A 25380-nucleotide genomic window follows, 5' to 3' on the forward strand; every position below is an offset into this window, starting at 1 on the left:
CGGAAAGCAGTTCCGGTCCCTTTCTTCTCGTCCGGGGCTTGCCTACCTACCTACCTTGCTGCACCTTTCTGTCGCTTTCAGCCCACATCAAGAGATGCCGACTGGCCGTGCAGCGTCGCCGCCTCCAACTCCCGAGAACTGGGCACGTGCATCGCCTCCTAACGGATGGATTTCGCCGGGCGAAACATCAGCGCCTTTCTCGCCATTCGTCCCTTTCGACAGTCCAGCATCCCCACAACGGGAACAAGAGGCTACCCGATCAACGCGCTACGTGGAGGGGGAGGCTGACGAACAGACACCCAATTCTTCGATATCGACCCTCGAACCTGCCTCGTCTGAAGGTCCCGTCGGGCTGCTTCTGTTCACCCGCCGCTCTTCGACAAGCTTGAGTCCCTACAACGAAGACTCCTCCCATCTGCCGACTCATCCACTCGACCTGACCTCAGCCGCATTCGGCACGGTCCCGTTTCGACGTTCCAGTGACTCATCCTCCTTGAGCGGGACGTCTGGCGCCTCTCGAAACACTCTCAGTCGACGAGTCAGTTGGTCGAACGCCGATGCCGCTGCTGACCCAATCTCGACACCTGATCGGCCGCCGTCTTCGATCTCTGCTCGATCTTTGTTACCGCCGCCGTCCTCCTCTTCGGTTGCTTTTGCGGCCCCATCCCTAGGAGCGACCCAGTACAGCGCTAATCGTCCGCTGTTCACCATCGAAGCTTCGCCCCTTATACCAACGTCAGTTGAGACGACCCCTGGCACTTCCCCGGAATCCTCGGTCGAATTCCCGTCTCCGTCAAGCTTTCCGCCGGCGCTTTGCGCGAGAGGTTCACTAGTTCTCGGACCCCTGGAGAGTAGGCTGCAAGACACCTCCTTGCGTCGACCATCTTACTCGATCATCGCGCTCGATGAACAGCCTCATAATACGCCTTGGTCCGCCCAAGTCAACCCTTTGTACAACTCTCCATTGCGCAAGTCGTCGAGTCGGTTCGTGCGACGATTCCTGCGACGGATCCTTATTGTCTCGGCCATCCTTGCGGTTCTGCTTGTGCTCGTTCGACATTACAACTTGCTACCGCATGGGCGTTCTCTCTCGTCGCCCTATCGTTTGGGATCCTACAAAGGTCAGCATGCCGAAGGTGCTCGGTCTGTGCTCAAACCTCGCAACAAGACGCACCTTGATATCAACATCGAAGAGAACGAGAAGTTGGCTCGCGTTGAAGGTTCGACAACCGTGCGGGACGAAGTGAGAACGTTCAGGGAAGAACAACTCTGGGCGGAACCGGAACAAGACCTACGAACCCTCGTCGCGGGACCGCTGCAAGGGCACGACCACGAAGCGACCATCATCATGATTCATGTGAGTGACCTGTTCTCTGATGCACCAACGCCTGAATTGTATGGCTGATATCAAGGATTTGTTTGTTTCTGCAGGGCTTGAGCCAGACTGTCGAGCGAAACTCGTTCTTGCACTACGAGCTGGGAACGACATTCCCGTCCGTGCGCTGGGTCATGCCACAAGCGTTCGTTTGCCCTGTTTTCACTCCGCGACGAATTCGTGCTCTGAGCCATGTCTGACATTCCAAGCATCTCGTAGTCCCCAGCTACCCATATCGTATCACGGTGGGGAATCGCACCCAGCTTGGTTCGACATTGCGTCGTTCCCTTGGGACGGGATTCAAGATTCGGACGAGACGCACCTCCTTCCCTCAATCCGGTCGATCAACCACATCATTCGCGAGGAACAAACTCGGCTGGTTCAAGCCGAGAGGAGAAAGCAGCGCATCGACGACATTTCGACCCCAATTACGGGAGAAGACAGAGCATGGGCCAGCAAGAGGATTCTCCTCGGCGGGTTCTCACAGGGTGGTATCGTGACACTCTTGGCTGGACTGACGAACGAGCATCAACTCGGAGGTTTGTTCGTGTTTAGCGGAATGCTCACGATGCGAGACATCTTGCCCGAGGTTAGTTGGCTTTTCTGCTGCTCTTCTGTCCTCCTCGTATTCCAACACTCATGACCTTTCACGTTGTTCGACAGCTTGTGCGGGATTTGGATAGGAAGGATCTTCCGATCTGGTGGGGTCATGGAGGAATCGACCCATACCTCTTGTCAGTATTTTCGCTTCCCGGTCTTCAGCTCGTGAAGATGTCGCTGAAACTGAATCTTTTTGCCTCTTGAAACTTCATCTAGAGAGTCTGACGCTGCCTCGTCGGTCGAGAGTCTACGGCTTTCCGATCCAGGACTCGCCCTGACGAGGGTTACATACAAGACTTACCCAGCTCTCGCGCATGCATCGCATCGAGACGAAATCAACGATCTCGCCCAGTGGATGAATTCGTCGGTGGGCGGAGTGTTTGTTCCTAGTATCAGCAGCCATCAGCGTAGATCAAAACGTATGAGATGAGCCAAAAACGTATGAGCTTTCCAACTTGAAAAATTCGCTCGGATCCCGTTTGCGCTTGATATCGCCTACTTCCATTTGTCGAGCATCTCTACTCTGTGAACCACACTCGCTCGTAGCGTTCGTGAGACTTTGCATCTCTAAGATCATGGGATCTGCGCTTGCGCGCAAATAATTATTCCATGTACGACGGTTCACGTGAGACTCTCTCCGCATCGTGCACTTTCGAAGCGGCATTTCTTCGAGGGAAAACTTCCTTGACATATCCGAAGCATTCCAAGCAAATCAGCCTCTCTCGTTCGAGTCCGCATCGTCTTACGTCAGGGGCCAACACGCGGACGCGCCATTCCCTTAGGTTCCTCTTTTTTCCATTCACTCGCCGACTCCCGCAACTACGAGCTGGCAATGACCGGTACATCTTCGCTTTCGGGAGGGATCCAGTCTGTCAGCATTCCGAGCCATGCTACCGTGAGCAAGCCGGAACCCCACATCGTGTACAACCTCGCCGTATCGCTCCCTGCTCGATCCTACACGATTCAACAACGTTACTCAGCTTTCACCGCGTTGCAACAAACCTTGACTCATTCGTGCGGTGTCGCCCCTCCGGCTCCACTGCCCCCGAAACATGCCACCAGTTGGCTGAACCCGTTCCGATCAGGAGGCTCGCTCACCGACGACCAAATCGAGGAACGTCGTGCAGGACTCGAGAGGTGGTTGAGAGCGATACTCGCAGATCGCGATCCGAGATGGAGGAGTAGCAGGCCATTCAAAGAGTTCCTGATCGCACCTCCAGAACAAGACGAACCGTCATCGAAGGAAGCACATACAACGGCGACAACAAATGCAACAGGTATACAGAGGGATTGGAGCGCGACCGAATGGTTGCAAGAGTACAAAGCGTTGGAAGGCGCAGCGAGATCCTTGCGTACCTTGCTCGATCAACGCGATGCAGAACTCGTCGCCAACTCGTCTGCCGCTCATGGGTCAGCCAAATCGGCCAAACAGGCACTCGTCGATATTGTTCACCGACTTGGAGCTCTCACCCAAGGGTTGCACCGACTGGGAGAAAAGGGTATGACCGACGGCGAGATTTCGAGAAGGAGCGACATGGTGCAAAAGATGCAAGGTGACGTCGAAGACCTCGGCAGGAAAGTGGGTAATGCGCCTCGTATCGGGGCAGGTCGAAGATCCGGCGAGCGTGACGACGATGTCGAACCCCCATCTGTCAGTCGTCAAGCTTTACTCGGATCCAGCTCGGGCAAAGCGACAACGCGCGTGCTTGGCGCCCCTGGAGATGCGCAAGAAACAGCAGCGACTCGACCACTTGACAATCAGGGGATCATGCAGCTTCAACAGCAGTACATGGACGATCAGGATTCGAAACTCGAGAGTTTGACAGCGGCCCTGCGTCGGCAGCGACACCTCGGCGAAATGATCAATCAGGAGCTCGCCCTACAGGAGGACGTCATCGACCAACTCGAACGCGGTACTGACAAGGTCAGTGGCAAGATCAAGAGCGCATCGAAACAGATGAAGAGACTGTAAACTATTCATAGATCGTGCGTGTTCTACCCCTTTTTTCCCGTCACGTCCCTGATCTGATGCTGTCCTTCTTGGGTAGCTGTTGTTGTTTGTACCAAACTTTCTTCTCGATCCCCGTTACTTGCACAATATTCTTCGCATGTTCGCTCTAAATTTTGGATACGCAGCACCGGTCGCACGATTCCTCTCTGTTCGGTGCAGCGAAACATGCTAAGATATGCAAGATGTTCAGGGAGGTCTTTTGAACCACACGACTACGTCCTCCCGTCCGGGCGCTTTATTCTCCTCCTCCTCCGCCTCCTTCTCCTCCAGATCGCCCAAGGTGTCCCCTTCTCGACCTCGCAGCTTGTTCCTACGCTGAGTCGTGACACTGTCGGTGAAGCTACTACGCTTCGCACACATCTCGAACCCTTGATCTGACCACCCAGCAACGAACCGATCCGTTTGAACGAGGACGAGCTTGTCCAGGATTCCAGACAACCCTCGATCAAGTTTGAACAAATCGTGATCGAGCGGAGCGAGCGCTCGAGACACATTTGTGGGCAGGAAAGTGGGCGAGTTCTCAGAGAGAAGCGTTTCGAGGGTATGGACCTCAGCGATCCTACGAGTTGAGGAGGCCGGTTCAGGAGAGGAGAACCAGCGTTCAAAGAATGAAGGAGATCGAGGTTCGACGAGAAGGCGTACGAGGCGAGATGCTGCAGCCCGGTGAGAAGCAGTGAGATGAATGAACGTGTCGGAGAATGACGAGGCTGGCGAATTGTCGACAGGTGGTCGGGAAGAGACAACAGTCACGAATGGGAAATCACTCGCGATGTAGACGTGCTCGAACGGTCGAGATGCGGACGAGACAGTCTCGGCCAATGTGCGGGCGAGAGCAGTGGCGCAAGGGGAAAGATGCGAAATGGGCACGTTTTCCATACGCCAGTGCACGCCGATGGATGGCTGAATGGCTTGAGCAATGGAAGACGCGATGTCGAGCCAGAGTGCTTGGTAGGGCATAGGCTCAAATTTGAAAAAGTCGGTACTGGATCGTTCGGGCAACGAAGCGAGGGACCGCAGATGTGGGTACGGGTCGTAATGCGCAACAACGGGCGCTCTCACGTTGCTATCGAACGAGCTGTTGGCTGGGCCTTCCGCAGTCGAGTCTGACGTTGCGTTGAGGCTCGAAGGGCTTGCAGGCGTCAGATCGGTCGAGTTGGGCAAGAAGGACGGGAACACTCGGTGTCTCAGATTGTAGTCGACGAGGAGAACATCGGTACGAGAGCGATCAGGTGCGGGATCGAGTCGGGAAAGAGACGACACGAGTCCATTCGAGAAGCCGGCGAGTTCGAGATCGTCAAACTCGCGATAGTGTACAGGGGCGTACAAGGTGAGCCACGGCGGTTGCGGCTCGTCGAAAATTTCTGCCATACCAGCAAGGCAGAAGTCGGCCCAGTGAAACAGATCGGTTGCGGACGTCCGATCTGCGTCTCGTTTCTTGCCTTGAGTGAGTCGCAAGGCGTGCACGGGAACGTCACGCTGTCCCGCGACGATTCCGAACCAACTCTTCTGCTCGATGACAGACAGCTTGCCGTGAAAGTGCTGAGCCCATGTGTCAAGGTCGTAGTAGAAGGATGGTGAGAAAGGTTGGCACGCGTGCAATCGACTGCCTCCAACGTTCGGGACGACGAGCGTGCGATTGAGCGAGATGGCGAGGAGCGCGAGCTGATGCAGGTGCTGCTCAGCCTTGGACTCTTGTTCGGCGATCCGAACCGGGAAAAGGTATCCTCGTGCGGTGGCGGTCGTCTGCACGAAAGGCTCGTCGGCCTCTCGAGAGGGATCAGGCGCAAGCTCGCCCAGGATGCGGCTTGCAGTTTCCGTACGTAGGCGTTCTTGCTCTCGATCCTGGTTCAATCGAAGGATCCGGGCGCGCTGACGAGATACTCGGATCGAGCTCTGGGCGGAGTGCACGAGCGCGAGGACAATCAGGCCTGCGAGGACCGGGAGCAGCCAAGTCTTGTACCGGCCGCGTGAGTGCTCGTGGGTGCTCGACAGCCGGGTGCGATGGCGGCTGCGTGCGCGGTCCCGAGATGCGGGTGGAACATCGAGGTTCGTGCTGGTCGAGAGGAGCGGGACGAGGGGCGGCGCGGACGATTCTGACCCGGTCGAGGTGACTACAATCTCGATTAGGCTCTGGTCGACGGACAAGGATGCGGTCTGGGTTCTGCGGTGTCGCGTGCCCGCACCAGAGTTGGTCATGTCGACCGACGCGGCCGGGATGCGAGAGTCGCAACGGGCGGGATTCTTGAGCGCGAGAGCTGCATGCGACTTGTTGGAAGGCAGTCGACTCGGAGCTACACCCGAGTTGCCTTGAGCAGAGAGATGCGAGAGCAGACGTCAGAATGAGAAGTCCGCGCCCCGAAATCATCCCAAACCCTCGACGCTCTCTCCAGACCCCTCCGCGCGATTCTACTGTTCCAGGACGATCGACTGCGCGCTCACGATACTCTCACATCCATTGCGGGGTGCGCGTCTCGTCCCGGATCGACATTATTCAGCGTTCGACCGTCATCCGGTTCCCGCATTCGACGCACCGACTCGCGCTCTCGCTCTGCTACGAGTGCGGCCCTAGTCCACTAGTGTCTGCAGTACCATGAGCGAACCATCTCGTAAGCCATCTTTGCCTGTGTGCCTGCTCGCGTACCGCCCGTACCCCGTTTTGGGCTCGAAAGGGGGGACCGCCTCGTTCGCCCTCGACAGCGCTCGCCACGCCCAGGGCAGCCGCCTCCAGGCGCGAAGGAGTAGCTGCTGCACTACAAATGCCACGACTTGCCTCTCCAGTCGCCTATCCACGATGAGGGTCCCTCTTTCTCGCAGTCGGCCAACAGCGGGGTAATTCCGCTGCATACATCCTGCTCCGCCTCATCCACTTAGCAGCATTGGAAGCCGTAGGAATGCTCGCTGACCCCTGGACGAACTCTCTCTCGACGCAGCACCAATCCGCGCTTCGACGGCAGCGCCACCGCCACCGACTCGGCAGGAGATCGAGCGCAAGCTCGGCTCACCGACCGCTGTGTCCGCACCGCCGCCTCCCTCGATCGAGTCGGTCGACCTCGACAGACGCATGAGCACTCAGAGTCGCAACGCAAGTCTCCCCTGTCTGTCCTGCGCTCCCCAAGGTCTGACCTCGAACGCCTCGCTGTCTGTTTCAGGGTTCCGCGTCGCAATCTCACGCGCAGTCGGGCGGCGAAGAGGAAGAGTCGTCGTGGCCGTCGCCTCCGCGTCACACGATCCCGCTCGCAGCCATCTCGGAGACGGACGACGCGCTCGCGTCCGGCAGCGAATCGGACGCTTCGTCCGATGGCGAGCGTCGACCCCCGCGCCAGACGTTCTCACACGACGACTATGCCCCGTCGAGGGCGAGTCGAGACAGCGGCGGTTTGAGCGAAAACATCGCACTCAAGAGCGCCTACTTGATGAAGAAGGGCGAGCGGCGCAAGGCCTGGAAGAAGCGCTGGTTCGTGCTGCGCGGAGGTCAACTTGCCATGTACAAGAGCGACAAGGAGTATCGCCTGTTGCGTTTGATCCCGATCACCGAGATCCACATGGCCGCTCCGATTGAGATGAAGAAGCACGCGCACACGTTTGGCATTGTCACTCCGAGGCGGACATACTACATCAAGGCCGAATCGAGTGGCGAGGTCAACCAGTGGTGTTACCTGATTGAGCGCGCGCGTTCAGACGCGAGGGCTCGCCAGACCGTCATGAGTACCGACCTCCCGATCGAGGACAACCTGCCGACGCCGATGGGCCATTCGCCCGCCGAGACGCCGACAGGGCACGCCTCTCCGACTCCAACATCGGCCATTCCAATCCCCAACATGACTCAGGGCGTTACGGAATCTCGGTCGTTCCTCCCTCAGAGCTACGCGACCACCGCTTCGACGTCCCTCACTTCGCCTTCTGCCCTCGCTTCGTCGTCCTACGCGTCGACTTCGACGTCGAGCGGGCTGCCCGGGTTCGCGCCGCAAATGTCGAGCTCGCCGCAATCGCATCTGGGTCTGCAGCAGCCGTCTCTTATCGATGAGACGGACCTCCAGCTCCTCTCGTCGGGGGTGCAACGCCTGCGGCTGCCGTCGCAAGATGCATCGAGTCGTTCTATGAGCAGCGGCAGCGAATCTCTCGCACCCCCGGTAGGGCTTCAGGCCACTGCGTCGTCGTCGGGAGGGTACGACTCGACGAGCTCGTACGACATGTCGCGCGCGAGTCAGCCGAGCCCTTCGCCCGGCATCGTTTCGAGCTCGGAAGACGAGGACGGGTTTGACGCATACGCGGGACCGTCGTGGAGCACACCGGGCGTCGTGGACAAGACGAGGCGGCAGGTGCAGAGCAATTCGTACTTTGCGCAAGCCGTGCAGGCCCAACCGCCGCCGCCGCCGCTCACCGCGCCGTCAATGCTGCAACCAGTCTCTGGAACGAGTCTCGAGCCCGAGCCAGACAAGGGCGTCAATAGGGTGCAATCGGGCTTTGCCGATCCGAACAAGGTCATCCTCGCAGGGTACCTCATGAAGCAGGGCAAACGCAAGTCGTGGCGCAAGCGCTGGTTCGTGCTCATGAGTGGCATGCTCATGTACAGTCGCAGTCACATGGTCAGTTTCTGTCCTTCCGCAACCCGTTTCCGGCTCAGGCTGATCAAGTGGCATGCTTCGCGACACAGGACACGAAAATGAACCGTCAGATCCCACTCTCGGCGATCCTGGATGCGATCGAGTACGAGGGACCGTCCGTTCCGACTCGTCAGCGCAGTCTGCCCTTGTCGACTCCTTCGGAAGAGTACCCGCGCTCGCTCGGGGATGGCAAGAAGAATTACGAGCACTGTTTCAAGATCATCACGCCAAAGCGGACGTACCTCGTGTGTGCGCCAAGCGAGGAGGACGAGATCAAATGGCTCGCGGCTCTGCAGTGCCTCGTCGCGAGGAAATCGAGTCAAGGCACTCCGGGTTCACTCCTGTCCCCTCCGACTTCGGCTTCGATCGCTCAGACCCTTTCGTCGCCTCTCCCTGCACCGCTACCGACGACTGCGCAACAACTCTCGCAGCGACAACGGTCACAAGACGAGACGAGCTCGACCCTGGCGCCACCCCCTTCTAATCCGGCGCCAGTGTCTCGACCGATCCATGGTAGGCATAGGAGTTTGACCGAGGCGGCCCAGAGTGCAGTGCGCGATGTCGAGAAGCGGTTCCATTTCCAGACTGCTGGAGCAGGGGGAGTCAAAGCGGCCTAAGACGGTTTCTGACTGCTTCCTCTCGCGATTGCCTTGGATTGATTGTCTGTGTAACCGAATATTGAGACCTTGTCTTTGTCCCTTTACACCTTGCGAACTACAATGCAGCGAAACTACTTGCGTGACACCTCATCCTGTCGGTTTAGATATCTCATTTGCATTTGAGAAGGAAATTCAGGTGAGATGGGCGCGCGCGTCGACGTCTCCAAGGTTTGTGTTTCATCAGACAATGCGGTATCGACCCCGGCTCGCGCATCTCCTGATTGGCTTGAGCTTCGTGCTGGCAGCTCTGGCATCGCATGCTTCGACGAATGACGAGACGTATACGGAACAGCTCGTGCTGACACCGTTCCCAGATGGCAAGCTCCACTCGGACTTTCGGTTCGACCTCAAGGGACCCTGGACCGAAGAGGCGACCCAACTCGGCTCGAACACAGTCAGTGAGTACACTCAGGCTGCGACCATGGGAGCAAGCCCGAGCCGCTCACCGCGACGATTCGACTCGAGTAGCACAGCATCATTCTCTCCTGCCTCGACTCTTGACACAACTCTCGCGGCAGTTCAGGGTCACGACCTTTGAACTGACCTTGTCTTCTGGCCGATGGCATTCGCACTGGCCGTTGAAACTCCCGGCACAGCTTCCCGCGAGCGGGATCGAGCTCGTCGCATGGTTGGAACTGCTCGAGGGAGAGACGAAGGAAGAGGAACTCGCGCGGTGGCAGAGCTTCGTTGGTGCCGTCGGAGGCTTATTCTGTGCCGGAATCGAGGGAGAAACTGCAAAGACGGAATCCACGAGTCCCCACTGGGCATTCGCGTTCGAAGGCGACCGAGACGAAGACGAGTCAGGTCAGCTCGCCCGTTTCCCCTCCATCCCAATTCGTTCGACTCTGAGAGATGGCTCAATGTGACATGTTGCGACACAGGGCATCGACTGTATCGACTCGTGTTGCCGCGCCTTGCTGCAGCTTGTACCGAATCGCTTACACCCTTCCTCTCGTTGCTGCCATGCGCTTCCCATGCCGGTCTCAGCTCGCTGCTGAATCCACACAGACTATTTGACGGCGAATGGACGCTGATCGATATCGCGCTCAAACGCATGGCTGATGAGATCGAGGTCAAGCTCGGTATCGGAAGCGTCGTCGACCCAGTCAGACACGACCGGCTCAGTGGTCAGCTCGGAAGAAGAGGTATGTGGTTTCCTGACGTGAAGTCAGCAACTGCCACGAAGCCGACTAAATTTGCCTGTTGGCAGGTTTCTCGTTCTCGTCGCTGTACGATCGCGCCCTCGAAGCTGCATGTCCCGTCGCGACTGCCTCGGAGGTGCACCTCGTCGTGCCAACTGATTCAGTCAATCCCTTCATAATCGAACCGAATTCCGGAAAAGAGCTCAGGCACCTCGACGGGAGAGACGTCGTCGTGTGGCAGACCAACGAAAGTACGGATCCCGATTCCTACAAGCTCCATTGCAAACTCCGCTGACTCACGCTTGATTGGACCCAGCTCTAAATAATGCTAGTCTCGATGTCAGGATGACTTGGCCTGATGAGAACCCCTTTCGATACCGTAGGTACTCGAAGAAGATGTCGCTCGCTCGCCATTAATTGAACTAAGCACCCATTTCTTGAGCAGCTCCGACGACTCACCTCCCAACCTTGCCAATAAGTGCGCGGAGAGTGCTGCAGGGCCACGGACAAGAGCGCGGCAGGATCGGAGTCGAGATCACCAATCACCTCGACCGCGAAATGGAAGTGCTCTGGGTCGAAACCTGGCCGTGGTGGGTGCGCGGTTTCGTGAGCTCGCTCGATAGCGTGGCCGATGGTCAATCACTCTCAAGTGAGTGCTCCTGCCTCCTTCGTGAACCGGATCGTGACCTTGAGGTCGGTCCAAGGCTGATGGACTTTTATGGCTCATCAGCGGTCGCTCGCGAGATCGACTATGTACCTCCGATCGCACGATTGCGCCCAACGACACTACAAGTCACACTCCGACTGCCGCCGCGTTCCAGGTCGCAACATACTCTCGCCTACGAGTCGTCAACGCTGTGGTACACCGAGTACCCCTCGGACGCGAATCGAGGCTTCTCCGTGCCGGGAGCCATCGTAACGCTGATGGAACCTCGTGATACGGACAAAAACCAGCGGTCGATACTGCGTCTCCAAACCCCGGCAACGCTCGTGTCGCTTCCACTGCCGGATTTCTCTATGCCGTACAACGTGATCATCCTCACATCGACAACGATCGCTCTCTTCTTCGGCAGCATCGTCAATGGGATGCTGCGGAGATGGTTCTGTGTCGATGTAACAGACAACGACAAGGTGAAACGTCTCTAGGTTGACTTTTGGGGTTGTCAGCAGTGTAACGTATTACGCCGAGCCGAATTTCAGTAAATACTGTTGTTTAGAGCCTGCATTTCGGCTCGAACAGGCTCACTGAACGAGCTTGCACGCTGCCTGTTCACTCCAGCGCAAGCAGAGGGAAGCTGCGATGCGCGTGTAATTAGTTAAAAGGATTCACGCAGGATGCATGCGCTGACGGCCGCGGCCGCCGAGTGCTCCGAGCACTTTTGTTTCTCGGACGAAAGACACTGTTTTCTGTTCTTCTCACGAACCATCGGCGGCCATTGCACGCCTGCAGGCGCTGGACCCGAGCAAAATCGGCGGAGCGAAAGCCGCACACGTTCCGATCAGCGGCGATCATCGTGCCGACAGCTGCAGTAATTGTATTCTCAATTTTTAATTACGCCTAGACAATCCCTCACGCCTCGGAAGAATTTCATCGCCCCTCCATCTCATCTGGCGCCTGCGAATCGACGACGTAGACAGCGAGGGCAGAGCGTCAGTTTCCACCGATCTCTAAGCAGAACGAGCTCGTGGATCCTGTAGCGCTCGCGCATCCGGGGCCTCCACTCCAAACTCTCCAGGGTCCTTCGCGTCATCTCGCCCGCCGCCCTCTGCGCCACGATACTCGACTTGGGACGCACGAGACGAGCTTCTGACACCCTGCCGAATGGGAGTGCCCCTCGCGAGCCAGTCCGGTCTCAATCCGACACCTCTCGATTCGCCCTTCTCGCTTGACCAGACTCGCTCATCACCGGCTTCGGCCCATCAGTCGGACGCGCCACAAGCGCCAGTGACAGACAGCGACTCGGCTCCGGCCGTCCGATCCTTCCCCATCAGCCGCACACTCAGTATGGGACCGACTTCGCCCCGCGCGTCTCGCCCTGCGCCTACGGCTCGACCCTCGTTCATCGCGCTACCGCCGCCAACGACCACGTCGAATGGATTCCCGAACTCCTTCCACGCCCCCGAGGTGCTCTCGCCGACGGGCGCACGATCCGTGTCTTCGGCCGAATCGACCACTAGCCGCGTTGCTCCCGATCTCGGCGGCAGCGCAGCTCGATACTTTCCCATGCGGACGGTCATGTACCCTTCCACGAGCACCGATCGTGTCACTTCGCCGTCTGCGACGAGCAGCAAACGCAGTAAAGGCCCCGAGTCGATCTCATCGAGTGTCAGGACGAGCGGAGGGTCGAATCGCCGTGCGGGCAACATTGATCGGGTCAGCGAGCAAGGCAGTGAAGGACCGGGGTCAGTTGATCGGCCATCGCCTCCGCGGCGGAACTCGAGCGGCCAGACGCCGACAGGGGCCATCGATACCACTGGCGACAAGGATTCCACCTCGTCTCGCAATGCGTCAGACCATCCTTCTTCTCTCGCTTCTCTCGATCCGTACTTGCCCGAGCCGACCACACATGCCAAGCTGGGAGATCCTGATTCGGAAGCCGAAGACGCCCCCGACGACACCGAGATCTGCGATCAGAAGCGAGCGACTCGGTTAGAGCAGTCTTCGGACGTTCAAGAGCGTGACTTCGCCGACAAAGCGGCTTTTGGCGCCGAGATGCGACCAGTCGGAACCAAAGTCAACTTGCCAAGGGAGGCAGCAAGTACAGACACTGGTTCGCGCAGCAGCGCGACTTCGAATCGACCTCTCATTCTCACTTCTCGCTTCGAACATCAAATCACGGAAGATGGCAAAGTTGTCGTGCTGACAGGACGCGAAGGGCAGCTGCTCACCTGCGAGGACGAGGTGAGGAGCCTGCAGAAGTTTCGAACTGTGAGCCTGGTGGCTGATTTAGAGATCTTTGACAGCCGATTCATGCACCCGGCGCAGTGCAAGCGTTTGGCGTGCTTGTGGCGTTTGAACAAGAGGACGACGACCGGCTAGTTGTGCGGCAGGTTTCCGAGGTCCGTCCGCACTTGCTCTTCGAATCGATTTGCGCTCTCGCTCACGGAATCATTTGCGCACCAGAACTCGGGATTCATTCTCGGCCTCCCACCCAAGACCCTGTTCCAGGCCAATTGTCTGACAGATCTTCTGACCGAAGACGAGGCTGATGCCCTCTTTGATGCCCTCGATGCCGTGGATGATCGCGACAATGATCCGTCCAACGAGGAGACGGGCCCTTACAATTTCACCCTCTCCGGTGTTGGGCTACCAGGAACCGGTACTCGCGATGCGCAAAGTCCCGAACGCCTCGAATGGACCTGCCATGCTGCGATCCACCGACCTGCACGAGAGACTCGGCCAAAATTGATCGTGCTCGAACTCGAGCTCGTAGACGATCAGCTCAATCCGCTCAGCACGATTTCTGCCGAACCAATCACAGCGGACGAGCGCGTCGGGTTCGCCGAGCCAGAACTTTACGGAGAGAAGGGTTTGATCAACCCGTCAGAAGCCGAACTACACGAATCGACGGTATCACTCGCCAAGCCGCTCCGGGTACTCGCGCGAGCGAAAGCCACTCAGGCTCGGCGCCGAAATCGCAATACTTCGAGGGCCATGGGCGAACTGGATGTTCTCGGCCTGCTGGGCCAGATCAACGAACAGCTCGGCAAGGCAGAAGACCTCGGCTCATTCCTGAAGGTCCGTTCTCTCGATGCTCTACACGCTGTGCTGCTCGCGCTTATCTCGTCGTGCGCAAAAGATCGTTGCTGGAGTGTTCCGCGAACTCACAGAATTCGATCGCGTGATGGTCTACCAAGTGAGAACCGCTTCCGCTTTCCGCGCCATGAGACGTGTCTGACAAGGATATCTCTCCTTTTCGCAGTTTGACGAGCAGTGGAACGGTCGCGTCGTCGCGGAACAGGTGGACTGGTCGCGCACAAAAGACTTGTTCCGAGGGCTCAACTTCCCCGCGTCAGATATTCCGGCACAGGCCCGAGATCTGTATCGCATCAACAAAGTCCGAGTTCTCTATGACCGCGACCAACCGACCGCGCGCCTGTGCTGTCGAGACATGAGCGAGGTCGAAACTCCGCTCGACATGACACATTGTCACCTGCGCGCCATGAGTCCAATCCACATCAAGTACGCCTACTTCTGCTCAATCCTCTCACAAACAGATAACTGACTTCTATCTCGTCGCTGCAGGTACCTCGGTAACATGGGGGTGCGCTCGTCGATGTCGGTTTCGATCACAGCCTTCGGCGACCTCTGGGGCCTTCTTGCGCTACACACGTATGGACGTTTCGGTCATCGCGTTTCGTTCCCCGTCCGCCAACTATGCAAACTGCTCGGCGAATCCATTTCGCGTAATATCGAAAGAATCTCCTATGCTCGGAGATTGCAAGCTCGCAAGCTAATCAACACGGAGGCTTCCGATGCAAACCCGAGCGGATACATTGTCGCCAAAGCCGAAGACCTTCTCGACCTGTTCAAGGCCGATTTCGGAATCCTGAGTATCGGCGATGAAGCCAAGGTAGATCTCAGCACATTCACTGGATATTCACCGCTACCTCTTCGCATACTGACTTGACGTGACCGCAGATTCTTGGACCGGTCAAGAACTCGCAGGAACTGCTGGCTGTCCTAGAGTATCTACGGGTCAAGTGTTACAAGTCCGTTTCACGCTTCGTCCATCCCGTTTAGTCCGTCGCTGATCGTCGATTGCAACGTTCGAAAGGAGCATGCAGCACACTGCGGACATCAAGCAAGACTACCCCGACATCGAATATCCACCCGGATTTGGACTCGTATCTGGCATGCTCATCGTGCCACTGTCAAGCGAGGGCAAAGACTTCATCGTCTTCTTCCGCAAAGGAGTCGTGTCAGAGGTGCAATGGGCCGGCAACCCCTACGCGAACAAGACTCAGGGTTCGGATTATCGTCCGCTCGAGCCTCGGAGATCCTTCAAATTATGGACAGAGAAGGTCACCGGCAAGAGTCGTGCTTGGACGGACGAGGAGAAGGAAACAGCCGGTGTCCTGTGCTTGGTCTACGGTACGGTCTTTTCGAAATCTGCTCACATCCGGCGCGCTCCGACTCACCCTTCTTACGAAACCCCTTGCATCGCGCACAGGCAAATTCATTGCTGTCTGGCGAGAAAAGGAAAACGCTCTTGCCAGAAGTCAACTCACGAATCTCCTTCTTGCGAACGCAAGCCATGAAGTCCGCACGCCGCTCAACGCAATCATCAAGTGAGTTTAGCCGCTCTTTTTTCAAGCGCTCATCGACCGCTGATGTATTTAACGAAATCTTGTAGCTATCTCGAACTCGCGCTGGATGGGCCGATACAAGGCGAAGTCCGCGACAACCTCGAACGGAGTCATGCCGCATCGAAATCCCTAATTCACGTTATCAATGACCTCTTGGTTCGTCTGATTACTCATCAGCCCTAGACAAGACTACCGTACCTAACCATTGCGCCGTACCTTTCAGGATCTGACGCGCACCGAGAAAGGCAACGAACTCTTCCTAACGGATCCGTTTAATATTGGCAAGACTCTCGATGAAGCCGTCCTTGTGCACCGTGACGAATGCGAGCGCCGGGGCATTACGCTCGACATCGTCGAGAATCCCTCGGGAACGCCGTTAACAGTCCTCGGCGATCGCGCCAAAGTGCGACAGATCGTCACGAATGTCGTAGGAAACGCCCGTGAGTGCCCTTGTGCGACCTTGTCAATTATTCACGACTGTCTGACCTGGCCCGTCCCTCGCTCCATGCAGTCAAACACACGAAAGAGGGTGGTATCCTCGTCGAGTGGGGGGAGCTGGTAGATAACGACCTCGAGGACGCTCTCGAGCAGAAGAAAGATTCCATCCGGATCGGTATCACCATGTTAGTGCCTTCTCGACACACCTGAGCCCGCTCAAACTCACTCAAGCTTTGTATCGAATTAGCACGGACACTGGATCCGGGATTCCAGAGCGCAAACTTGAAGCCATCTTCCGTCAGTTCGAGCAAGTCTCGACTGTGGGTGACCAGGAGCGATCGGAAGAGACGGAAACGTCGGTAGGCTTGGGTTTGGCAGTTGTCGCTCGAATTGTCCGGTGAGTTTGAATTAGAACTTTCAATCGCGATGAACCTTCCACAGGGTTGATCGCCGACGCTTTTGTACTCTTCTCGCGCAGCAATCTCGACGGTCAGCTACAAGTCGAGTCCAAAGTGGGCGAGGGATCCAAGTTCACGTTCGTGCTCCCTTTCCGCCTGGCTCCTCTGGAGTCGTCGCCAACCGGACAACAGTCCGCAAGCGAGCTCGCCCTCAATCACGATGACGGACAACAGCGAGAGGTTGTGCCCGGCAGTTCTGAACAACCTCTCGTCAGGCGCAAGAGCAAGACTTCGAATGGATCGCGGACGTCTGCCGACTCTTCGACTTCCGATATCGACTCGCTCATTCAAGCCATGTCATCGTCGCATATGGACTCGCCTTCTGCAGCGGCGAAATCGGTCTCGGCTAACTCGACCTCTTCCAGTCGCTCATCGCGTTCAGCCCTGTCTTTCCGCACAGCACATTCGGGACAGTCGCGCATGTCGGGACCCGCTGCCATGTCGTCGCTGCTCGATCCCCATCGTCGTCCAGCCAGGGACCGACGCGGGCAGATCCATATCAAGGATGCTGAGACTCCTCTTCGGGCGTCTCGACTGTCCTCGGATAACTTCGCCGAACCCGACACATCGCGACAGGCACAGGCGGCACCCGCCAGAAGCGATTCCAGCCGTCACCAGCAGCACGTCCGCTCGCCGCTCGTATCGAATGTTTCGCTCCCGGCGGTATCTGCAACTGCGGACCCTGATCCACGGGCAACATCGCAAGTTGGTAACAGGCGGGTCTCTGTTTCTGCCATGGAGAACGTCGTCGAAGACCGAACACCACGACCATCAACGCCCGAGTCTCCTCAGAAAGCGCATGGCGGTCATTCTTCATCGCAAAGCGCCGCCTCGTCCTCCCTCGCTGGGCCGCCATCGAGTGCGAGCTCCAGTTCGAGTCTGAGGCACGTGAGCGAGTACCGGAAGGGATCTTTGCCGAACGCAACGACTGAAGGCATTCCAAAAATGCGGGTCTTGGTTGTCGAGGATGAGGTACGTTTTATTCTGCCAATCGTTTGGCGGGCGTTCATTTCAACGGCACGTGACTGATCTCTTTGATGTACGACATGCAGCTGGTCAATCGCATGATCATTCAACAGCGACTGAAGAAGGACGGGCACGATGTCGTTGTCGTCGAGCACGGTGGTGCAGCTGTACGCAAATTTGAGGAGGATCGCGAATTCGATATCATACTAATGGACTTGCAAATGCCAATTATGGGTGGACTCGTAAGTCCTTGCTTGATCGCTTTGATCTCCCTGCGCTGATCTCGCTGACCGACGACCGCATTGTGCAATTTTAGGAAGCAACCGAAAATATTCGCCGTATTGAACAAGAATCTCCGATACCGGAAGCGAAGCGGAGGGCGACGACCATCAGCAATAACCGCGTTCCGATCCTCGCCGTCTCCGCATCGCTCCCCGAGCGGGAGCGTCACACGATTGCTACAGCCGGCTTGGACGGCTGGGCGCTCAAGCCCCTCGCCTTTGATCGTTTGAGAGTGCTCATGCTGGCAGCCTGTGACCCGGAAGTGCGGAATAAAAGCGTTTACAGGTCCGTTCATTTTCGATTCGGCTAGCGTCAGCTCACTTGACTCACCATCTACACGCTCTCGATCGCATTAGGCCAGGTGCCTGGGAACGAGGTGGCTGGCTGAAAAAGGCGCCATCGCCATCGTCATCGCCTTCGCCGCCGCACGGATCCACCGACATAAAACGCTCTATGACTTCGCAATCCAACGGAAGTCACGCCTCGGTCAACAACAACCGGGTGTTCTGACTGTACGAATTGTACCATTTCGCTACCCCCGCAAGGTTTCATGGGATTTATACACGCATTTTCTCAGTTTCCTAATTTGTTGGCTTCTCTTATACACCTTTACGCCTTCCCTGAGCCGTCGTACTCTTTCAGGCCCTGATTCTCACTGTGCGTTTGTCGCGTCTCGTCTATCGTCTCTCGTCATTTGGGATTTTCTTTTCTTCTCCTTTCTCGCGTCTACTCGCTTTACTTTTTTCCCCCGGCACTCATATCGACACAACGCTGTACGCTATTCCCCTTGTATAGTCTCTCTCTATTGCATACTGGGTTAGGATCTCTTGTCATGATCAACAAAGTTTCTTCTTGCGTTTGCGGGTCCACGAGTATCGCGACTTCACATGTCGAGCGTTAGCGTGTCGCTCTGGCTCGGTTTCAGAAAGCGAGTCGCATCCCATCGTGATGGCAGCCTCATGTTGCTGCTCGTCGAGGACGGCAATAAAAAGTAGCTCTTGCTGGCAGAGGGGTTCGAACCCTCGCCTCTTGCGAGAGCAGGAAACATATTCCTCTTGCCTTCCGTGAGGAAAGCAGAGGTAAAGCTTAAATCTGCCGTCTTAGACCACTCGACCATACCAGCATTTTGTCTCGGAGCCGCGGCTCTCTGTGCAACAATGAGCGTCTCTCTTCAACACGTGCCTCGCTGCAAATAGTTGTGCTGGTATCGAGAGCGAGCATGCGTTCGCACGATACCATGCATTCAATCCCATTCCAACGCGTTGAGGAGCATTTCTTCGAACCTGGTTCCACCACTGATTTCGCCCTCTAGCCCGTTCCTCCCAAACATGAGATCTTCGTCCGTGGTCGTACGCCCTTCGAGAAGTTGCGAGATTCCGCGGGTCGCGGCGCGTCGATGAGCGACAAAGACGTATAGCTCGTCGAGGTCCGAGTCGTTAACGTGGTCGACCGTGCAAGATTGGCGTTTGGCCGCCCCAAAACGACTCCAGACAATCCGCTGCCGCGCTTCCGAGGCAGATCCTTGCACTTCTCGGTCTCCTTCTTGCTCCCGGTCTTTTCCTCCTTCGTTGTCACCGCGCTCTTCTAATTGACCGATTTGCACTGCCTCGAACTCGAACCATCTGCCGAACGCTTCCCAGAACGGCTGTTCCCTCACGAGGCTTCGAATCTTGTAGCTGAACAGTAAGGTTGGCGAACCGTGCTCGGTCAGTCCGAGTAGAGTGCGTAACAGTGGAGGGTACAGGAACGGGAAGTAGACGAGGTCGGAAGCGAGGACGACGTCCGGTAGGAGATCTTGCTGCCGGATGTGCTCAAGAAAAGACGATTCGCCCCACGGCAACGGACGCACGAGGCAGATAGGCAGAGCGCGGTCAGGACGATCCTTGATCCATCGCCGGCGCGCATCGCCAAGGTTCTTGTCGAGCAGCGGGCATACGTTTTCAAGGTCGGTAAGCACGAGCGTGTCGGTTGCAGCGAGGTGGGGTGCGATCGAAAGGGAGAGATATCCAGTCCCGCTGCCTATCTCGAGAACGACGCGACGACGAGGCTCTGCCGGTGACGAGTCTGGGTCCGAGCCGAGGGGATTTGGAGGGTCAAAAGTTGGACGAGCTCGGGAAGGAATCGGCGGCGGAGGCGCGAGATACTGCTGGAGAAGGTACGCCGCCTCCCAGGTCCTTCCAGCTATACCGTACTGTGCGATGTCTTGTGCGGCGTCGTCGCGGCCTGCATCCGCGGTGACATCGCTCGTACCGAGGTGCGAGCGCCTCGAGGAAGGCGCGATGGATAGGTTAGGAGGAAAGTTGGGGTCCGCGTTAGCTGGAGACGTCAAGGCAGACATATCTGGTCGACCGACTGTCAATATCGCTGTTCAGTCATCGTGCGCGATGATGAGTTCCGCGGGACACACCTCTCGAGTTTGATGAAACGCGACGCTACGCGCATCCGGCGGATGATACGATATCCGCAGAGCACGGGAATGCGAGATCCCGTCAGAGATGGGCTTGTACCCGCACGTGATCCGCTAAGATGCCGCAAGCGATGAACGCACTCAACGCCAGCTGCGCCGGTTCGATTTTTCGCTAATTTCGAGTAGCTGCGCTGGCGAGATCTTAACTCCTGTGAAGATCTCACGATGCACTCGAAGCCCTTTTGCTGTCCTCGACGAGCTGCGACGCAAGCCAGTGTTGGCAGAAAAAAGTACAGTCATCGTTAACAAGAAGCTGCGGGTGCGGGTTGCGCCCTCTCTGCTCGACCCGGAGCTCGCTCGGTTACACCTATTTCGCGCCCATACTACGCAGCACACGTCAGGAAGGACTTGCGCCGCGAAAACAGTGCCGTCCGTCGACCAAGCGACTCGCTCACGCCGCCCAATCTTCCGGAACGCCTCCACCGAGGTGCTCCCGCCGCGCTCTCGACTACCTCACCGACTGCCCTTTCGGTCCTTCTAGGCTTCTGTCTAGATCTACCTTCCTACATCGCAGGTGAGCAGTGTACCAGTCTCTCGCCGTGCAACGGTGACCCCGAAGCGCTGGGAACCTGGGGAAAATTCCGCTCTTTGCGGAGACGGCGTCACCGATCGTGCGATCTCCCGAGGTCGAGCAGTACTCGCAGGCGATCTTGCACCCCGTAAGCCCACAGGCTGACCTTACCGAGGTGTGCGACCTTCGCTCGCGGCTGCTGTCTACAGGCTACCAGCGCTCGTCGCTCTCGCTCGCCCTCGGTTAGTATGCGACGCAGAAGCAGCATAGCCCTCTTGTCGGGCAGGCGCAGCTCTAGCTCGAGCACTGCATCGAGGGAGGACCTCATCAAGGACATCTTCCAGTAAAGCTACTCTCAGTCTCGACCATGTCGCTCTCGCTCGTACGTATGCATCGGATCTGACCCTGCGGTTCTTTCGCGCTTACAGTGTCGGTCTCGTCAACCTGGGCAATTCGTGAGTATTCTGTCTCATCGAGACTGGTGAGCCTCACGCGTGCTGACTCGGCCGAGCTTTCCGCCAGATGTTTCTACAACACGATTGTCCAGTCGTTATCGGCCACCGAACCCCTCACTGAAATCATCTCGGAAGCGCCTGCCTCGTCTCCGGCGCTAGAAGCGCTGTCACCCGCTTCGCCGTCTTACAATCCGGACCTCGAACAGCTGCCGAGCCCGATCCCTATGACCGCTGCACTACTCGTCCTTCTCGGCAAGCTCGACCCGGTCTCAGACAAGAACGCGGATGGCACGCTCGGCAAAAAAGTGTTCAACCCGAAAGGCCTGTTGCGGCAGTTGAGCCTCAAATATGAGGAGTACGCCGAAGCGACTCAACAGGATTCGCATGAGCTCCTGCGACACTTGATCGACGGCATCATGATGGAAGAACAAGACGTATGCTTTCATTTGATTTCGATACACACGCTCGCATTCAACTGATGATCGCAATCCTCTTGCCCTTTCGACAGTTGATCAAGAAGATCCAAGCCGCCGAGAGAGCATCGCAACGGAGACCGACCATGCAAGGTCGGACTGAAACTGTCCGGCCAGGCTCCACGCCGGCCGACGAAGCCCATACCGAAGTGTCCGCACAGAACGGATACACGACCGACGTTGACGGACACGAGAGCGACGCAACGAGCTCAGGCTCGTCTTCGAGCGACTCTTCCTCTTCAGACACCGATTCGGAGCAGGAACAGGTTGCACGAGACTCAACCGTAGTGAAAAGGCGACCGTTCGTTGGCAGCGTTTTCGAAGGCAAATTGGCGAGCTTCATCATTTGCGACGAGTGCAAGAACGGTATGTACCCGGTTCAGTCTTGCTCTTATCATCGCCAGCTGACACCTTGTGCCCGTACAGTCTCGCTGACAAAAGAAGACTTCATGGACTTGTCTCTTTCGCTCAAGGACGAGTCCGGCACTCGCATGCGCAAAGTAGGCTGCTTTCTGGACTGCTACCATCCAAATAATGATCAACAACGGACTGACGCTCGCTATTTCTCCTCAGCGCGATCGTGTACGTCGAGCTCTTCAATCGAGTTTCTCGCGCAAAAAGCAGGGTTCGGACTCTGCTAGCTCCGATACGAACAAGGAAGAGCTGTCGCGCCGAATCTCCTTGAGCGAGAACGAGGCGAGCGCATCGCCTTCGGAGGCAGACGAAACCGACGAAGAAAAGATCCGACCGCTTTCTGGAGGCAAACCCCGGTCCCGCCACAATTCGCTTGACCCGACACGACTCTCGCGCTCTTCGCTTAAACCGCCAAATTCATCAGCGAGAAGCTCGCGGGACCCATCTCCTCTCGGTCGCGCCCTGTCGCATCTCAGCCAAGGGTCCAATGGTGGCCGATCTCACTTTCACCGACATGGGAAAGGCAAGATCCCTCGACCAACGCCAGAACAGATCTCGTATATCCGCAGGGTTCTCGTCGACGTTCCCGGGCCAATTCCAGCACTGCCGCCGGGACTACGCGTTGCTCGTCCTCCCGGCACTTCCGCTTCGACTGACTCACTATCATCTATCGCCTCGACGGGGACGTCCTCGTCTGCGCAACGAGCGCGAGACGTCGACTGGCAGAATACGGATCTATTCGAATGCTTCCGCCAATTCACATCTGTCGAAGTGCTCGAAGGGGAGAATTCGTTTGCGTGCCGGAACTGCTGGAAATGCTTGAACCCCGAACTCGAGATCAAGCACAAGGAGGAAAAGATGCAACGGAAAATGCAGCGGCGTACGGCTAGAGCGCTCAAGCGCGGGGAGAAGGTCAAAGGTTCCGACTTCGAGGGCGACGCCGATGTGACGGCCAAGAACTCGCCCGTCATGCGGCCGACCGAGCTCCCTCAGATCGCTACGGAAGACGTCGATGGCGCTCCATTGGATGGTCTTGTCTCCCCGCCAAACACCCTTGTCCCGCCGATGCCGCAGCAGCATGCCGCTCGACGCAATTTCTCAGCTTCTACGGCGAGTCAAACTTCGCTCGTGTACTCCGACAGCGGCGATGTCTCAGAGAACGCCCTCGACACAACCGAAGACGAAGACGACGAATTCTCAGCGTCGGATCTCAACGGAGACGCAGACAGTCTCACCGGCGGACCGGCGATTGAAGCGTCAAAATTGCCTCTGACGGCTGAGAATATCAGAGTTGTCGAATCCAATATGGGCAACCTTTCACTCGCTGGCACCGCAGCTGGCGGCACAACGGCTCATCCCGTGCAGCCTCCCTCGATCGTGTCTGCCTCGACACACAAGTCTGCAATTCCGGCTGCGAGCTCGCCCGCGCCTACGCCGCCGGCTCCGCTCGGCAAAGCACCTCCGAAAGCTCAACGCCAAATCCTTCGTCGCGCGCACAAACGATACCTGATCAGTCCAGCCGAACTCCCTCCGGTCCTTGTGATCCACTTGAAACGGTTCATGCAGACTTCCAAGTCGTCCTTGTTCGGCTCGGCGTTTGTGAACCTCAAGAAACGGGACGACCCTGTCTCGTTTCCGAAGGAGATGGATCTCACGCCGTTCCTCGCGCCACGCGGCAAACCGCCGAAAAACCCTTACGTCGAGGAGATTGACCAGGCGCACAGGGCTCATTGGAAACACTGGGGCCCGTCTGGCAAGAAGAAGCCCGCAGCGGAAGAAGTCAAGGCTGGCGGTGACCAGTCTGCTCTGCTTTCGAATCCTGGCGAGACCTCTGAGACAATTGAAATCGAAAAGGAGAGTCAGGGGGCGAAATATCGACTCTATGCTGTGGTCGTGCACTTTGGAACGATCGATACGGGTCCGTCTTTGGTCCTCTTGGCCGCTGTCGACCCTGTATGGCTAAAGACAAACATCATTGTACAGGTCATTACGCTGCCTATGTCCTGTCGAACCGATACGGAAAAGGTCAGAACATGGGCAAAGGCGAGCGCAAGTGGTTCTTCACGTCCGACGAGGATGTGCACCATGTGACCGAGGCCGAGGTGCTCAAAAGCAAAGCATACATGCTGTACGCCCTAGACTCTCTCTACCGTCGTTCTTACGCCCAAATCCCGGATGTGCTGAACCCGGCCTGGAACGTGCTTGATCAGGTTTTACGAAAGGATTCCGGTGACGGTCGCGCGATCCGAGCCCAACTCGCAGAAGCCGCAAGACATGGACATCCCGGCGACTCTGCATGAAGAGCCGGCTACGTCGTCTCCTTCGAACGTCCCTGCGACGCCGTCTCCCGAACAGATTGCCGATGAAGCCAAACTGGCCAAAATGTAACGAAAGTTTCCGGCGCACGCCCGATAGGGAGCCCGTACTGTATACACACTGTACTGATCGCTCAAGAGAATCTGGCTCGGTGACCCGCGATCCGCTGTGCCCGTGCTGCTCTTGCAGTCTTGCCAGGGGAGAGGGTCTGAATATTCTCCCCCAGTCGAGCCCTTTTTCTTCGAGCAAAGCGTGCACTGTGTATCATAGTGTGCAAGGCTCTGTCAGGAATAAGCTCGAAGCTCGACCACGTCTGTTCGACAAGGTGATCGCAGATCGTACCGATCAGGGCGCCCCGGTTCCCTTCGGCGCGCGCGCGTGGACCTCCCAGCCAATCAGCGGACCTCCCCGCAACGGGCGCCTCGGCGCTCGATCACTTTCTCCACCTCTGTGTTCGATCACCGCACACACCCACACAAAGACGCTCGACTTCTGTCCTCCATTCCCGCACACAGCACTCGGCGCGTCTCGACACCGGTTGCTCGTCCTCTCGACCGCACGCGCTTGTCGCTCGCGATCCAGCCGCGCTAAGGGGGTCGCTCTCGATACGGTGCGATCCCAGCTACCGAGACGGCCAACGGCGCACGTCACGCAAGTAGCACTGGTAAGCTGCGTGTCTTGAACCCCGGCAGTCCCGTCCGTGGCAGCAGAGCCTGCGAGGCGGGGAAGACGGAATCAACAGGGAACGGCCAGACTAGACCCGACAGAGGCGCTGCACAGACGAGATCTCGTCATCAATCACTGCCCGTAATACTCTTGCCTGTACAGACAAGCTGGTCGACTATATAGCACCGGAAAAAGCGGGCACCCGAGCAAGTCGCGAGGTTGACTCGCGCGCG

The 25380-nt window shown here is 57.4% G+C and overlaps 8 protein-coding genes across 8 annotated transcripts; 6 read left to right on the plus strand and 2 right to left on the minus strand.

Annotated features, from left to right (window-relative positions):
* Positions 1-94: 94 nt before the first annotated feature.
* Positions 95-2405, plus strand: JCM15063_001114 (uncharacterized protein; the record flags this gene model as incomplete). The annotated part of the gene is made up of 5 exons (XM_076677903.1): positions 95-1357; positions 1432-1520; positions 1595-1964; positions 2039-2109; positions 2192-2405. The coding sequence occupies 5 exons, from the start codon at positions 95-97 to the stop codon at positions 2403-2405; spliced, it is 2007 nt and encodes a 668-aa protein (XP_076534859.1).
* Positions 2406-2807: 402 nt separating this feature from the next.
* VAM7 (Vam7p) lies at positions 2808-3947 on the plus strand (the record flags this gene model as incomplete). Its single annotated transcript, XM_076677904.1, has 1 exon — positions 2808-3947. The coding sequence occupies one exon, from the start codon at positions 2808-2810 to the stop codon at positions 3945-3947; it is 1140 nt and encodes a 379-aa protein (XP_076534860.1).
* Positions 3948-4172: 225 nt separating this feature from the next.
* JCM15063_001116 (uncharacterized protein) lies at positions 4173-6182 on the minus strand (the record flags this gene model as incomplete). The annotated part of the gene is made up of 1 exon (XM_076677905.1): positions 4173-6182. The coding sequence occupies one exon, from the start codon at positions 6180-6182 to the stop codon at positions 4173-4175; it is 2010 nt and encodes a 669-aa protein (XP_076534861.1).
* A 394-nt stretch (positions 6183-6576) lies between these two features.
* JCM15063_001117 (uncharacterized protein) lies at positions 6577-9207 on the plus strand (the record flags this gene model as incomplete). Its single annotated transcript, XM_076677906.1, has 4 exons — positions 6577-6592; positions 6917-7029; positions 7136-8572; positions 8641-9207. The coding sequence occupies 4 exons, from the start codon at positions 6577-6579 to the stop codon at positions 9205-9207; spliced, it is 2133 nt and encodes a 710-aa protein (XP_076534862.1).
* A 229-nt stretch (positions 9208-9436) lies between these two features.
* Positions 9437-11537, plus strand: GPI16 (GPI-anchor transamidase subunit GPI16; the record flags this gene model as incomplete). The annotated part of the gene is made up of 7 exons (XM_076677907.1): positions 9437-9647; positions 9718-10053; positions 10131-10394; positions 10460-10642; positions 10708-10770; positions 10837-11040; positions 11122-11537. The coding sequence occupies 7 exons, from the start codon at positions 9437-9439 to the stop codon at positions 11535-11537; spliced, it is 1677 nt and encodes a 558-aa protein (XP_076534863.1).
* Positions 11538-12213: 676 nt separating this feature from the next.
* JCM15063_001119 (uncharacterized protein) lies at positions 12214-18355 on the plus strand (the record flags this gene model as incomplete). The annotated part of the gene is made up of 17 exons (XM_076677908.1): positions 12214-13293; positions 13356-13451; positions 13516-14130; positions 14192-14248; positions 14315-14574; positions 14638-14965; positions 15034-15104; positions 15170-15486; positions 15566-15683; positions 15749-15857; positions 15925-16141; positions 16213-16324; positions 16387-16536; positions 16618-17569; positions 17650-17805; positions 17880-18130; positions 18202-18355. 17 exons carry the CDS (start codon positions 12214-12216, stop codon positions 18353-18355), a joined length of 5043 nt encoding a protein of 1680 aa, XP_076534864.1.
* Positions 18356-19088: 733 nt separating this feature from the next.
* On the minus strand, positions 19089-20183 carry JCM15063_001120 (uncharacterized protein; the record flags this gene model as incomplete). Its single annotated transcript, XM_076677909.1, has 1 exon — positions 19089-20183. One exon carries the CDS (start codon positions 20181-20183, stop codon positions 19089-19091), a length of 1095 nt encoding a protein of 364 aa, XP_076534865.1.
* Positions 20184-21071: 888 nt separating this feature from the next.
* On the plus strand, positions 21072-24553 carry JCM15063_001121 (uncharacterized protein; the record flags this gene model as incomplete). Its single annotated transcript, XM_076677910.1, has 8 exons — positions 21072-21166; positions 21252-21278; positions 21346-21712; positions 21787-22117; positions 22178-22251; positions 22325-24083; positions 24149-24293; positions 24376-24553. 8 exons carry the CDS (start codon positions 21072-21074, stop codon positions 24551-24553), a joined length of 2976 nt encoding a protein of 991 aa, XP_076534866.1.
* Between the last annotated feature and the right edge of the window lie 827 nt (positions 24554-25380).

The sequence above is a fragment of the Sporobolomyces koalae genome (assembly GCF_050403365.1).
Source record: "Sporobolomyces koalae JCM15063 DNA, S_koalae_JCM15063T_v1_ctg11, whole genome shotgun sequence".
Classification (NCBI taxonomy): Eukaryota; Fungi; Basidiomycota; class Microbotryomycetes; order Sporidiobolales; family Sporidiobolaceae; genus Sporobolomyces; species Sporobolomyces koalae.